We start from the raw sequence: 15,716 nt of genomic DNA, 5'->3' as shown, positions 1-15,716 counted from the left end.
GACATGGTGCCCTAACACAACACACACACCAGTCCAAATAAATTAAACTAATACCAAAAGGTATTTAGTAAAAAACACCAACACACACACCCTAACAGGGGGGGGATGGGATAGGGAAACTAACTGACTAAAAAAATTTAAAAGAGACAGGGAATTCTGTCAGAAAAAGTTAAATTTAAAGTTAAACTATCAAAAAAAAATAATTTTTAACTAAAAGGGGCTTAAATGTCACAAATGTGAATTACTTACCAGGAGCTGGTAAAGAGAAGACCTCCCAAGCGGCAAACGAGATCTGGGTACTTCCTGCCTTGCATCATGGGATATGGGGCTGCCTCGAGCTGGTAAAAGGAGTTCCCGAGCTAAAGCAAGTGCCGAGTCGGAGCCGAGGGATCGGCTCCGAACCCATCAAGCAAGAATGAAGGCGAGATTGACAACTTAACATGTATACACTTTCTTTCCCCATCTATCCAAAGCCCTTGCCTCTTTATCAGTGGGAACAGGGTTTTTAACCACAGAGGCCTTAACACCTTTAGGTCCCTGAGAAACAGTTTCCGGGTCTGCCCTAGGACTCTTAAAAAGATACTTATGAGCTTCAGGCACCCTATAGTACCTATCAGGTTTAACAGGAACAGGAGGCAAAGAATCAGGGTTCAGGGAAGCCTCTGCAAAAACATCTTCCACCACATTCAACACAGGAGGTATAGCTAAGGGCCTATGCTGGGGTAAAAACAAGAATTCCCTAAGCCTTTTCCTGGAATCAGAGTAATCCTGGCCTTCCCATTTAAAGTGCTCCCTCATGGAATGCAGAGTCTCTGAAAATGAGAAATCCTCAGGAGGAGAAGCTGTAGGAGTGGAGTCATCCACATCAGAATCAGAATAAGGAGGAAACTCCTGCAAATCTTCATAGAAGTCTCAGAAGCCTCTGAACACTGTTCAAAACTATCAAACTCAGGTTCCACCCTAGGCCTCTTATCAGGAGGGCCCATAGAACCTCTAATCCTACTAATCAAATCTTCTGCCATTTTAAGCATATGTTTCTTAGGCACAGAACCTGAAGTGCTAGGAAGCCCCACTGAAGCTAAACTTGGCCTACCTCTCAAAGAAGTTTTGGAAACAGAAGGAGAGGCTCTAACTCCCTTGGGAAGAGAGGGAAGAACAGTTACCTGAGAAGCCCCTCAGCCTGGCCTACCTCCTGAGAAGGCACATCCTGTAACAGTAAAGTCTCTGCCTGAGACTCCAAAGAAACTCCTGGCAAAACTTCTGGCTCCACTGAGCCTTCTAAAGAACCGACGTCCGGGACTGCCGGTTCATCAACCCTAGGCCTCGCTGTTTTGTCCTTGCGCTTCTTGGGAGCATCCGGCATTTTATAATTACGCTTCCCAAACACTAACCTGGCACAGTCTAACCTTCTCTTAATAGTGCGTTTGTTAAACCTAGCACAAGAGCGGCATCCAACAACGTCGTGCTCAGGCCCAAACAAGGTATACACAAGGTATGGTAATCCCTATGAGGTATCTGTTTCCCACAAGAAATACAGTTATTCACTTTTCTGACATCCGGTTAAATACTGAGGCAAGAAAAACAAAATGTTCTAGCAGTGCCAGCCAACTCTGATTCGGTCTGAAACTCCGACTTCAGAAAATTTCAGAACGCCAACCTGCACTCGCAAAACTGCTTCTGCATCGGACCATGCGGCAAAAAAGACTGAGGATATGGCGTCGGTCATGCGCATTAGTACCCTGACGTACTGACGTCAGTCTAATGCGCCCTGACCGACGTCAGCCATATACTCTGGTATTCGGGCCGACTGGACAGCGGACTACCCAATAGTTAGGACTGCAGCAATGTGGAATGAAGAACATCTAGAAGGTTTCCCCGGCACCAAGGGGGATGGCTCCAAGGCCAATGTAGCAGCCAAACTCACATGAGCCGAGGCCCTGAGAGGCAAGTTCAGATCCAAAAAAAACTAGATCCAACTGTCCTCCCCAGACCCAACCGGAGATTATTGGCTCCTAGATTCCTCACATGGCACCGAGGAAGTTGGAGCGGTTGGGGACGTAAATCCTGGAGCAGGTCTTAGCTCCAACGGTTCCACTACTATCAGCTCCATGCATTCCAGCTCTGAGACCCCAAGTTGTGTCGGAGGAGAAATCTTCTGAAGCCCTCTGGGTCAGTTCAGACAAAAGTTTGGCTAGCGCCAGTGTCCTCAAAATTGTCTGCACCACGCGATCCACATCATCATCAGAAAGGCTCCTGGAGGATCGAGAGGAGGGAGCTGGAGATCTTACAGTCTGCAAAATAGGTGACTTTAGTGTCACAGAAACCAACTCCAGTTCCAGGGACTGGCTCCGAGCTTGGAACACCAATGGCTCTGATGTAGAAGGAGCCAAGGTAGAGGGTCTTTCGGACCAGACAGATTTCGGTTCCAGTGAAGATATCTTCGGCAATTTCTTTGACAGCTCCAATTGCTCCGAAAATGTAGAAGATGATCTTTTTGAAGTCTTAGCAGATTTTTGAGAGGGAGAAGAAGACTTTTTTGTAGGACTCTGACGGTCTTCTAAGGCCTCTGAAAAAGAAGTTTTCAGTAACCCCTTTAAAATCAACTTGTTCTTTCTCTCCTGAAGAACCCTTGAACTAAAGGGGTGACAGACTGAACAAGATTCCTGCAAGTGTACTGCCCCCAGACAGTATACACACAGTATGGCCATCTGTATGTGACATTTTTTAGTGCATTTTGAGCACTTTTTAAACCCTGCAGGTTTTGCCTCCTTTACTTGCTTAGACATGGTACCAACAAGAAAATTTAAAAAAAAACACCACAATTGCAGTCAACAGGAAAAGAAGGGCCCTCTAACTTAAGCAGGCTCAGCAGCTCTCTAAATAAAATAACCTAGCTCAGAAGAAAGATATTCCAAATCTAGAACGCTATGTACACACGCACATGCACACACACACACACACACACACACACACACACACACACACACACACACACACACACACACACACACACACACAAAATTCAAACTTTAACTACAGAAAAACGTTACCTAGTCACACTGCTATAATATAGGGTTAAAAATGGCTACCCTACAACTAACTACTCACAGCAATCAAAAAACCTAACCGCTCAACAAATGAGCCTAGTAAGATAAAACTCTACACTCAGACTAAGACATCAGGATAGGAGAAACAATTTAGGCATAAATATAACAGCCAGGATACAACAACACACTTAAAAGGCTCAAAAGCACAAAAACGCTTTCTAAATAAGCATTAACTAATATACTACAATCTATCTGTTTTTAAAAAGAAGGTAAATATTTCAACAATTTAAGGATTATAAGAAAAAAACACTTAGCCAGAGCTAGATAAAGGACCTAATCTGTTTCAGCGGCAAACGAGATCTGGGGAATGCACTAGAGCATCATGGGATAGGGAGTAAGCCCCGACCTAGTTGGAGACCTCGAGCTTTTGTAAATGGCCCAGTGGGAACCGAGGATCAGTACTGAACCCACAAGTACAGAATGAAGGCAAGATAGGACAACTTCACATCCATAATTTTATGAACAAATACCAAAAATATTAAAATTCACCTTTTCTGAAAACAGAATGTTTTCAAACACTTTTTGTCCATACATGTGCATGCCGTGCATGATTTTCTACTGTGCACTATATGCTTGTTAGAAAAGGACTTAGTTCCACTCTGCCCAAAACAGAGGTATACAAACATGAGAAACTGAATGAATGCTACATCTTAATTCATGCACATGTAGTGAAACATGCAACTAATGCATATATGATACATTAGTTTAGTTCCTCATGCAAAGGTATAGTTAAATTTGAAAACTATTAGCACTTTCATAACTGCCTTGTATATTTACTGCCTTTTACATATATTTTTTTCTTTCTGATTGTTTTTCTTCCAGTGTTTGCAGACTATTAGCCCTCTTCCAATGAGTTTCTAACCCATTCATTCCCCCAGTAGATTGGTTTCTCTTAGACCAGTGGTACAGGCAAAAGCCGCACATAGGGGAACATCATTCAGGAAGCTACAGAGGTTGTTTGGTCCCTGTACTGTGCCTCTGTTCAGCTTATTCCGAGTTAAACATCTGTCTTGTCCCAGTTGCCTGAGAGCTTGACTTCAACTTCCCCCAAGGTCAGAGCCTCCAGCATTTATTAGCAGATAAGTCTGACGAAGTCAGTAAAGATGAAAGCAGAGATTAAAGTATTGTGTACTCTAATTCTAGTGCTCCTGTATTTCTTCACACTGGTTAGAGCTCGAGTGTTTTTTTTTTTTTTAATTTATTGGCAGAGCCTAACTATTCCCTTGTCAGAGAAAGGACAATTGTATAAGAATTTACCGTAACAATAGAAGTTTGAATACATCACTGTTACAGTATTGCTGACTTATGAGATGTAGCCTTCCAAGAATACCTTATGTTTGGCCAGTCTACAAAAGTTTAGGCACCTTCCTCTCATGACGTATATCTGACCTATGATCTTTGCACTAGACTACATGCTGGTAGCTAAGAGGCATATAGGCACAAAAAACTTTTTGAGCATTCTTGCCCCAGGGAAAAAAATGAGCTGAGGCTAAGGCTCACAGGGAACAGACTCAGACACAAATAAACAAGAAGAAAGAACTGAAAGGTATGGGGTTTCTCCTTGGTAATGGATAAATAAAAAAAAGACAGGGAAATATGGTGGAAGGAAGCAGTGAATATACCTCAAAAATAATCTATATGAATACCTACTGTTAAAGTTCTTCCATAACTGTACTATGTTCATCATCAGACCACTGCTGCACTATTCCTAAGGCACAATTCTTAGAGCTCTTAGGAAGAAAGCATTCAAGTCTGAGAGTCAGAACTGGAGTTCAGTAACCCCTGAAGTATGGTCCTGACTCTAGAAAATGCTTCTATTTTGTAACATTTAGTAAAGGTGTGAATGGAGAACCAAGTAGCTGCCTGCAAGATGGCTTTAGATTCAAGACCCCTGAAAAAAGCTAAATAAGAAGTTACTTGACAGAATGTGCTTTGACCTGATCTTGATGAGACTTGCCAGAGAAGGATTAGGAGAAAGTAAATGAAAGGGAAACCCATTTAGATATTGCCCGTTTAAAAAAAACAGGAGGCCCACTTTTACTCATCAAAGAAAATAAACTCTTTTTTCGGACTTTCTAATGGCTTTTGCCTTATTCAGGTAGAGTTTTTGATGCCTGTGGACATCTAACAAGGATTCTCTTCCCTTTATTTTAAGGCTTGGGAAAAGAAGCATGTAAATGGATAGACCAATTCTGAGATATTTCAGTGACAACTTTAAACATAAAAATGGGTTAGTCAAATGAAAAACTAGGAAAGGGAGAGTATACATGATAGTATGTAACTCAAAAATCCTTTTGGCAGCTGTTAAGGCCATTGACAGCACTGCTTTTCAGGTACAGAATTTTATAGTAGAATAAGCCTGTTCAAAGGGTGGAAAGGTTAACTTTTCAAGTAAATAGTTCAGACTCTAAGAAGGAGGAATAGATTTCTGGGGGGGGGGGCATGGTATGGGGGATGCCTTTAATAAACTGTCTGACCTCATAAGATGAAGACAGAGGGGGACCAATTGGCTGACAGGCACAAATGGCTGACAAATGTATGCTAGACCTGAGTTGGTCATTTCGAACCATTTGAGGACAAAGGGGATTCCCTGCTTGATAAGGGTTACAAAACGTATTCATTCTTCTGTCTCTTACCACTACGTTTAAATATTCATCCCAATCCTAACCCTTCCTGCCTCCCCCATAACCTCCAAAACTCATCCCAAGCCAAATACCCCTTCCTACGCAGCCCCACATCTCCTTCTAAAACATGGACTACACCACTATCACCAAAACCATCAAAACACAACTCCGCCCAACTTAAACTCACCTAAACAACTTAAATTTATTTTTTTAAATAACTGTAGCATCTATAATAAAATTTCAGAACTCCATGACCGGATCTCCTACAATAAACTAGATATTCTTACCATAACTGAAACATGGCTAAAACCAAATATACTTCACTCTGAAATTTCACTCCCTGGTTATAATATCATTGAGGCTGACAGAACCCAAAAAAAGGTGGTGGATTCGATTTATTGTACCATAACTATCTTGAAATCTTACCTTATAATAAACCTATTCCCAAATTCCATAATGCCAAACTCCTCATCTCCCAAATTAAACTAAATATCCATAAACAACTATATATTATATCACTCAATATTCTCCAGGCAATAATTCCAGAACCATGGAAAACATCTTAAACTGGATCTCACATACAATTTTTGATGAAAATATAATACTAGGCAGTAGCATAGCTAGGGCAGGGTGAGAATGCCAACTGCCCCAGGTGCAAAGTGTTGGGGGGCATGATCAGCTGATCCCGATCTCTCTTTAATGCAATACTTGCTTTTAAAAGACGGTATTGCATTTGCGGTGAAACCTGAGCTCCTAAGTGTTTCCTGTGCGGTCTACAGCAGCGTGCTACAATTTAAAAGTAAAACAAATATATATATATATATTTTTTTTTCTAACTAAAACCTGAGCACTGTAGCACTCCATGCAACCAGGCAGGGTATAAACTGTAGCAAACTGTTTTCTACATTTGTAGCAAGCAGTTTGCTACAGTTTAAACAGAAGAATTAAAAAAAGACTAAAATATGACTGCCATAGTGCTCTATACAGACAGGGAATAAACTGTGGCAACTGTTTGCTACATTTGTATCAAGCAGTCTGCTACAGTTTAAAATTTTTTTTTTTAAACTAAAATATGAGAGCTGAATAGCTCCATGCAGGCAGGTATAAGCTGCAGCAAAGGTTTGCTACAACTTAAAATATTTTTTTTAAAATGAAAATATATTAAAGGAAGGTTAGGGGTAGTACACAGAAATGGGACCTAAATGGCTGGCATATGTGGGGTGTTATGCATTGGATCACTTGTTTGTTCTACCGGTAAAATGAACATCTTTTTTCATTGGGGGGGGGGGGGTGCATAGATGTAACTGTAATAATCCGATCAGTTACCGCTTATTAGAGTTACAGTGATACTTTTTTTTTTTTTTCGCTCTTGAAGAGCTGTGGGGGTAGGACACTGGTTCATAGTATCAGCCCATGAGTCATCATCTTTGATATTGTGTGACTGGTTTGTGAGCCAGTTGGCAACCCATCTTACAGCAAAGGGGTTTACATTCAGTTTGTTAAGTTTATCAGTAATACCTAAGTATGGGATTGTGACAAAGGCCTTTGTCAATTCAAGGTATGCTGTGTGCAAAGATTTGCCCTCGTCAATGGCCCTGGCCACATTTTTGAAGAAATCCACCAGGTTTAACAGAAAGGATCTATCCTTGACGAAGCCGAATTGGGTCGGATCCAAGGTTTGGAGGTCGCCTATGTCTTTATTTATGAGGTCCATGATGATACATTCCATGGCTTTACAGATGAGGCTGGTCAGAATTATGGGTCTAAAATTCCCTGGGACTGTTACTAAGCCACCTTTCTGGAGAGGAATAACTGTTGTTGTTCTCCATTCTGCAGGAACAAAGCCAATGGTTAGGCTGTGATTGAATAGGGTACTTAATGGTGATGCCAGTTCATGTTTTAATTTGTTTAGAAAACAGCCTGGGATGCTGTCTGGTCCCATAGAGGCTGTGTTTTTTACCTTAGACAAGGCTTTAATGACCTGCTCTTGAGATATGTAGGGTTGGAGGGGTTAGGGACAAGGTTTGTGATACGTTTGGAGGGGATAAGGGTTTGAAATTATTGCCTAATCTGTCCGTTAGCAGGTTTGCTGTCTCTGCGGGTGATACCATTAGTCACTAGTTCGGCACATGCTTGGGTCCTACCTTTTAAGCTATGTACGTAGCTGTAAAAGGCCTTATAATTATCCTTGGCTGTGATTGCTAAGTTTTCTCAAAGTTACCCTTAGAGGATTTGACATGTCTTATTTGCCGGTTGAAGCTGAGAAGGGTGCTTTTCCATTGTTGGGGCCTCACCTTAGTTTTTTTTACACAACAACTTTTTGCATTTGTTGTAAAGTTTGTTGATGCTGAATGTCCACCAGGGTGTCATTTTTTACTTGGGGCTCTCTCTTTGATTCTCTCTGGAACAGCGAAGTCTAAACACTTATAAAAGTGACTGTACAGGGCTTTAGTGTAAGCTTTGGTGTAGTTACCCCTTCCAGATGGGGGTGGAGCTTGGAATGGATTTATACCTTCCTCTAGGAAGTTATAGTTTGCTTTGTTGAAGTTTTTTTTAGCCTGACTTCACCCTTTGTGTGTTCTGGTGTTAGTGCCAGTTCGAAAGCAACTGATTTGTGGTCATATTTAACTAACAATGATCCGACAGTTGCAGTGGGGCATTTGTTTGTCATGTCAGTGAGGACCGAATCTATTATGTTTGTTCCTCTTGTTGGAGTTTGAACAAATTGTTCCAGAGCATTTGAGTTAACAAAGTCAAGGAAGTTTTGTACTAGTGAGTTAAGGCGAGTGTAGGTTTCCCAGTTGTTGGTGAGATAACTGAAATCCCTCATGACCAGAGTATTTGGCAATATTTGGATTGACTCCATTTTGGTCAAATAGGACTCGTCAGCATCATCATCCATGGAGGGAGGTCTTTAACTAGCTATGACTTGAATGAGGGTCTTACCCACAGTAATCTGAACCCGGAGTAACTCCATGGACTTGTCCAGTGTAACTAGTCGGGAGGTAAATTTATCTCTAATATAGATAGAAACACCACCTTCTTTGATTCTCACACGTTTGTTTTGCAGTCTGAAGGTGTGGAAAGCATTGTAGCCTTACAAGGCAGCGGTACTCTCAGAGGCCTTGAACCAGGTTTCTGTGACTGCACAGACATCTACATCCTCCAACAATAGAAGTGCTTCCAGGGTGTGCAGCTTTTGGTTTAAGCTCCTAGTGTTTAGCAGCATAACACATTTGTTTGGGTTGGCAATTTTCACATCAACAATTTTGTTTTGAGACCTTTTTTAAAAAAGGTACTATGTGGGATGTGATGATAGAAGGTACTGCTTGGACAGCTATCTGGAATTCTGTAAATAATTACATGTCATTTGTGAATATCAAACTGATTTATACAAGATGCTTGTGTTGCAACTGTATTACAACTGTATGTCATGTGTATATCAAATTGATTTGTACAGATGTTTGTGTCGAAAATGTATTTGCAAAGTGCCTGTGTTTAAAATGTATCAACAGTGTTCCCTACGGAAAAGAACAGAAATGTACATGCACTATTGTAACTGTTTAAATGTATATGTTTTAACAGAGGAAACTGGAAGACAGGAGGTTAACCTCAGTCCAGCAAATTTCAAAATATATCGGAAATTAAATCACTTTATGGGATAGGCCATAAAGACGCTATCTCACAAGTTTCAATGCAGCCAGAGACACAAAGTCTGTACTAGGAACCTTTCTGCATTGTCTTTGGGGTGAACTAATTACTACTCTGGAAGCTTGGAGGTATAAAATTGTTTTATGAATTCCAGCACCTGCCACAGATCTGAGCAAAAGTCCTTGTATCTGTATTTTTACAGGTAAGTGCTAAATCTTGTCAGCTTCCAGCAATGGGGGTTTGCATGGGAACTAAAAGTCAGATGGCCAGAAGTGATGTCATTCTACAAGCTATCCTAGAAGTAACATTTTGGATATTATTCTGAGAAGTCTCTTAGTGAGACAGATTATTCTATTTGGGGCCTGACTAGAGAGACTGCTCAAGTATTTCATCTTGCCTTGCCCAAATAAGTTATTAGGGAATAGTAGAATTCTCTTAGATTCAGTCAGGAATATAGTGAAGCTTAGTTTAGATATTGTTTTTCTTTATTTGCCTGAGTTGTCCTTCAATGTCATTTTAAATATTTCCTGTGATTTTGAACTCTGATGTCACTGTGAATAGATATTTAGTATTGTCTTGTTCTTTTATTATTTATTATTAAATATGTTTAAACCTTTCATTGTGGCTAATCTTTGTAGAGATGTTTAAGTTTTGAGAGTATTTGCATACTTATTTGGTGATACTGTGTGGGCCACTCCTAATAGGCTTGCTCTTGGTCAAACTACCATCTGTATTAGTATTAGGATTAATATTACACAGTAAAATTGGACACCCTTTGTTAAGGACCTTACAGTAGCTGGTGAGGGGTTCTGGTGGCAGTGATAACTACCTTATAGTCTGGCAAATGGGGGCATAGCTAGTAAACCTGTGCTAGCCTTTCCCAGGTGTGTGCGTGTGTGTGTGTGTGTGTGTGTGTGTGTGTGTGTGTGTGTGTGTGTGTGTGTGTGTGTGTGTGTGTGTGTAAATCAAGTCTCAAATAATGTGTGTCAGCTACTTGGGCAGGGACACAAAGCACTGGTTTGACAGAGAGAATGATAGAAGACTTGGTTTGGAACCCTGGCTAAGGATTCAACTCTATAGCTGTGCCAGTGGGGAATCTTATTGGAGATCTGGAGAAAGACAGAGGAACCAGCTCCTGGACTGACTGTGTTCCCTGTGTGCTCTTAAGGGAAATTGTGCTTGATGAAGGCAGCTGCATCTGGAGATACTGTGTGTGGACTGTTATCCTCCCCATGAATATTCCCCACAGGTGCTAGTGGTGAGGATTGAGGCTCCTTGGTTAGTGGCCCAGAGGTGGGGGCATCAGAGAGGAGATTAGGCACCCTTCGTATCATAAGGAAGTTCCTTACAAATTCTACAAATGGTAACTATAGCTACCACTTACCTCTTACCTTCTGTCCAATATGGTGCCTCTGACATGCCCAACCTGTAAGCCTCACTTAGTTCTAAACTTAAAAAATGTTACAACAAAGGTGCCAGATTTGCTTGCAAAAAAAAAAAAATTAACAGACTTGCCACTGTTTAACACTCAAAATATTTAAATGGCTCGAACTTTCTCACCACCTATTTTATACCTGGCTCATCTTAATCCACAAAATCTTCTATACCCCATTTGCCTGCTGAGCAATTAGCCCCATACTCCTCCAGTACTATCTACCAAACTGTCAACTCCAGTCAAATGATAAACAAATGCTTAATATCTGCAAATCACAAAGGGCTGTTGGGGTCAGTTTTTATTCTAATATTGTGGCTAGAACTTGGAATAAAAAAAAACTATATCAATCAAGTCTACCTCAAATCAATATTAAAAGACTTCATGTCTGTCTCCTGGCTATGTCTCTGCTCATCTTGGACATAGCTTCTCCTACCATCCTTCATTCACCTTCTTATACCTCCCTTTAAAGCACTAAATCATTTAATATTCTTATCTCCATCTAAAACTTCACTTTAGTGTAGTACTTAAACTACTATACCTATTTCTAATTAGCACAACAAAATTATTATTCCACCCCTGCTTCTCCATGAACATTTAAACATGCTTATCCAATCTAATACCTCACTGTAATGTATTTCTTAAATGACACCTAGCTATCTTATAAGTAACTATTCTATGTGTAAATTATCAATACAATGCCTGCATATTAATGTTTGTGAACATCAGAACAAATTTTATTAGATTGTCTACTATGCTAGGCATTTACTTAAACTGCATTATAAAATGTGTTATTGTAAATATTGATAGCTTTAAATTGTTACCTTGGAGCTTTTCTCCCTGGTCCTCCTCTGAAAAAGGGCACTTGTGCCCAGTCTGACTTTCCCGATAAATAAATATCAGAAAATAAATAATTTTATGATAACAACACCCATTTGTTAACCAGATAGGGCCAATGGACACACAGTCCCTTTGCAGGGGCAACCCAAAAAGCAATGCCTGATTAAGTGAGTAGCTCAAGGTCACACAGTAGGGCAAATAAGGGCTGAGGGAATCAAACCCTGTACCAGAGAAATTACAGTCCATATTCTTAAGCTTCTGTAGGAACTGTGAGACCAAAATCTGCCACTTGTGAAGCAACACAGATGGGGTTGTTTTAAAAAATGGCAGCAACCTAAAAATAAAAGTATGTGCAAAATAACCTCATTATGCAGATAATAGGAATTTTACCTTCTATTAACCTTGCAAAGAACAGGATGGGATGTGATTTACAATCACTGAAGCACAAATCATGAGCCTTTAAACTTAGACTAGAAGTAGCTATGCCCCTATACTTACTGCCTACTACACAGAGGCAGTTTACCGAATAATAGTAATACAATGTGATGACTTGTGGGAAAAAAATGTACTGTATACTCCAATATCATCTTAACAGGTCCCCTTTCTATAATGCTGGAGAGAGAGAGAGAGAGAGAGAAAATACACACATTTGTGTCAAATGGAGCTTAAGGATATGATTACACTCTTTCTTATGCTGGTGCTAATAAAACAAGTGACATGCAGTAAACCATAAACATCATAGGTAAACACTTGGTTATCCGTCTGCAGACTGGTACAAGCCTAACCAATAATTTAAGGATGGAATCAACCCTGTACCTTGTACCTGTGAAGTTAATAACTTAACCATTATGCCAACCCTCCTTCTAGCACTTGGGATGCAAAACTGAAAAGTCAGATTTCAAATATGATAAGCCGTGACTTTATCTGTGACAGAAGACCAATTTTGACCCACCTTTGTTCTCTGAGCAGGGCACCTGCAAGTTCTTCATTTTCCCTACACCACATGCGAATCTCATTCTGCATTGAATCAATGTCTTCCAGGATCCCATCTATTAGCTTTCCAAGGGGCATGGCGCTGCTGCATAGGCTCTGGACGGACGTTCGTAACTTCTCAATCTCTTTAGAAACAAAGTCCTTTTCCTTATTCCGTGTTATTTCTACAGCTGATGACTTACCCTGATTTAGGTTTATGAAAATAAAGATACAAAATTAAGACATTAAATAAGAATACTGTCCAAGGTTAATTTAAATTGTATTGGTTCCTTCATTTAAAGAAAGAGAAACATTGGTATCCTGGCAGTAAGGAACAAAGAATCTTCCAAAAAAAAAAACCCGGACAACAGTAAACACAGAATCAAAACAACAATCTTGTCAATAAAGCTAAATTTATGTTGTATACTAAAACATGCTTCTGTTTCTGTATTTCAAATTGGTTACAAACTACATTTCTGCTTGACAGCCAGATCAAATATTTTAAACAGTTAAGGGGTCTGGCGTAAAAGTACATTGCAAAATAAAATGCAATTTCTCTTAACCACAATATTCAAAATAAGGCTGTCATTATAATTTGCTTCTCTTTTACAATGAATGATACACGTGTGTGTGTGTGTGTGTGTATAAATATATATATACACACACACACACACACACACACACACACACACACACACACACACACATACTTTGTAGTCATACATACGGGTTACAGTATAGTTTAGTGTTTAAAAATATATTTACAATTGCAAACATATTCATGTTTTAATCCATGTTAAATAATGATAACTTGCAATGCATTTCAGATAATGTTTTTGTGTTCACACCTTGCTAAATTTTTACCACTTGCATCTCAATCCAGTAGTTCTTCCACTGGAGGCTACCTTTTCACACAGCATTATTACATTCCTCCTTAAACGCCCCATCAAGTACCTTGGCAAGGGCCACCAATATATCACAATGGCAAGCAATTTTTTGTAGCATGAGAGACTTGGAGCATTGTCAGTAATAATCATCTAAAGCTGTATTTTTTTATGTCCAAAAGGCATACACAGGTCAAGAAATGACTAGTCACAGGCCCATGCCTAAAGCTTACCAACGTGAACAACTGCAGCTCCTGTCAGTGGGGCAGCCATGTACTCTACACTACCTTGCCCGTGTTCTTTTTTTTTTTTTCACTTTTTTCCTCCCACCTGTCCTTCATTATTACTATCCAGCCCTTGTGCCCCATCCATGCTGGGTCAAACAACTACTCCATGCCCCGCTGAACTTATTTTGGTAATTGCTGGGGCCGGTCATGAATCATAGGCAATGGAGCTCAGCACGCCTGAGTTTCTGTCCAAGGGGGATCTTACATTTGGTCTACCCTGTTACTCCCTCTCCCCTCTGTGGCAGTGTGGTATGGCACAGGGGTGTGCAATGTGGGATCTATGGTGTACTGCTCCACCTCTGTGGCAGCTCAGCCAAGCCTCACTGCCCCCTGCTGACCATGCTACCTCTGGCAATGTCCCCAGCCTCCACCAGGGATCATTGTTCAGAGACGTCTATGTACCACACCCGCTCCCCCCAGGATGGGCCATGCCTATCCCTGCCTGCCACACCATCAGTTGCCTGGGATGTTAATCACACCTGGATTACCTAGGTCATAGTCAGGTCTTCATCCCTCTATACCACCAGAGCAACTTGGCTCACTTATACTGTAAGAAAGGAAAGCTGTCCATGGATTCTCTATACTTTCTGTCTAACCAACTCTTAAATAGCCAGACTGCCAGTATATACCAGGCAGAAATCCAAAGAGTTGTACTATTAAACCAGCAGACTTTAAAATATTTATTTTCTAACTCTTTGTGGTGCTTTTCCCAAAAAATTTGTTCTTTCAACTATTTTCGCAACATTATTTCACCCCATAGAAAGAAGAAGCAACCAGCAAATCTTTACCATTTTATTTTAAACAGAATGCTTCAAATCACTGCTCTAGCGGCTCGGCTTATACAAGCCTTTAACAGAATATACACAATATCTTTATAATAAAATGGAAGACAGATTCAAAGCTGTTTTTTCTAGTTTGATGCTAACTTCATATAAACACTAATTCACCCCCACACCTTATATATTTTTCCAACTCTCCACTGGAAACCTTTAGTGAGATGTCTGATAAAATCCATCTGATGGGAGATTATACATGGAAGATGAAAAAAATGCTTAAAATATGTATGTGAACAGATGAATTCTCTCTTCTTGATTTTCTTTTCAATTTTCTTGTTTAACATTTCAAAATAAAGTTGACTCAGAATAAAAAAAAAAAAACATTGTAAATACCCTAAGCTCCATGGCACAGAGGGATAAAAGCCCAACTGTGGCCCACTCATCCTGCATTTGACTAGTAGTACTGGTGCTGGACAGACAAAGCAGGAGCGGATGGGAGCAAGTGCTCCAAATCCTAAAATACACATAGATGGGCCAGACAGCACAAGCTATTGAGGTCAAAGGGTTACGACTGTCAGACTGGCCCATCTCCAAATACCCTACTCTCTCCTTCACGAGGGAGTTAATGGGCTGAAGGGCTCTCAACCTGATGAAAGTACAAATGGGTCAGTTTTCTTTTTAAACACCTTTACTGAGTTATCACTTGTGATATAGGCAAATTTATATTTATATAAAAGTAATCAAACTGTCTTAATAAGTTTAAATTTACAAGTATTAGATTTTACATATACTGTTATAGATCATATAACCCAAGCAAAATTACATAAATTATTAAATTCCTGACCGTTTTTTAAACAAAAACATCTTTATTAAACCATCACTTACGGCATAGGCAATCATACATTAATATAAATGAAAACAAACCACACCGACACAATCCTAGTTGCAAGCATTTTACATTGCAAACCATAACGACACACTTCCGGTTGCAAATATTACATATCACTCAATCTACCCACTCATTTTCATTCAAACATTACATAGCTCATTTAAGTTCTGCCTTCTTTTAATCATCATTCCTCCCCCATATGCACTGTTCCCACAATTCCCATTTTTCCTATGCAGTTTGCTCCTACCCTTTTC

The 15,716-nt window shown here is 40.0% G+C and overlaps 1 protein-coding gene across 1 annotated transcript in view; it reads right to left on the bottom strand.

The window, feature by feature from the left end:
• The window catches only part of TRAF3IP1 (TRAF3 interacting protein 1), a 2,107,097-nt gene that overhangs the window by 237,135 nt on the left and 1,854,246 nt on the right, over positions 1–15,716 (bottom strand). The window contains exon 14 of the mRNA XM_044075051.1: positions 12,607–12,830. Coding sequence (XP_043930986.1) covers positions 12,607–12,830 — 224 coding nt within the window. The remainder of the gene's footprint in view (positions 1–12,606; positions 12,831–15,716) is intronic.

This window comes from Protopterus annectens, chromosome 6.part0 (assembly GCF_019279795.1).
Source record: "Protopterus annectens isolate FY-2018-M chromosome 6.part0, PAN1.0, whole genome shotgun sequence".
Classification (NCBI taxonomy): domain Eukaryota; kingdom Metazoa; phylum Chordata; order Ceratodontiformes; family Protopteridae; genus Protopterus; species Protopterus annectens.
This window is presented reverse-complemented; position numbering and strand designations above follow the sequence as displayed.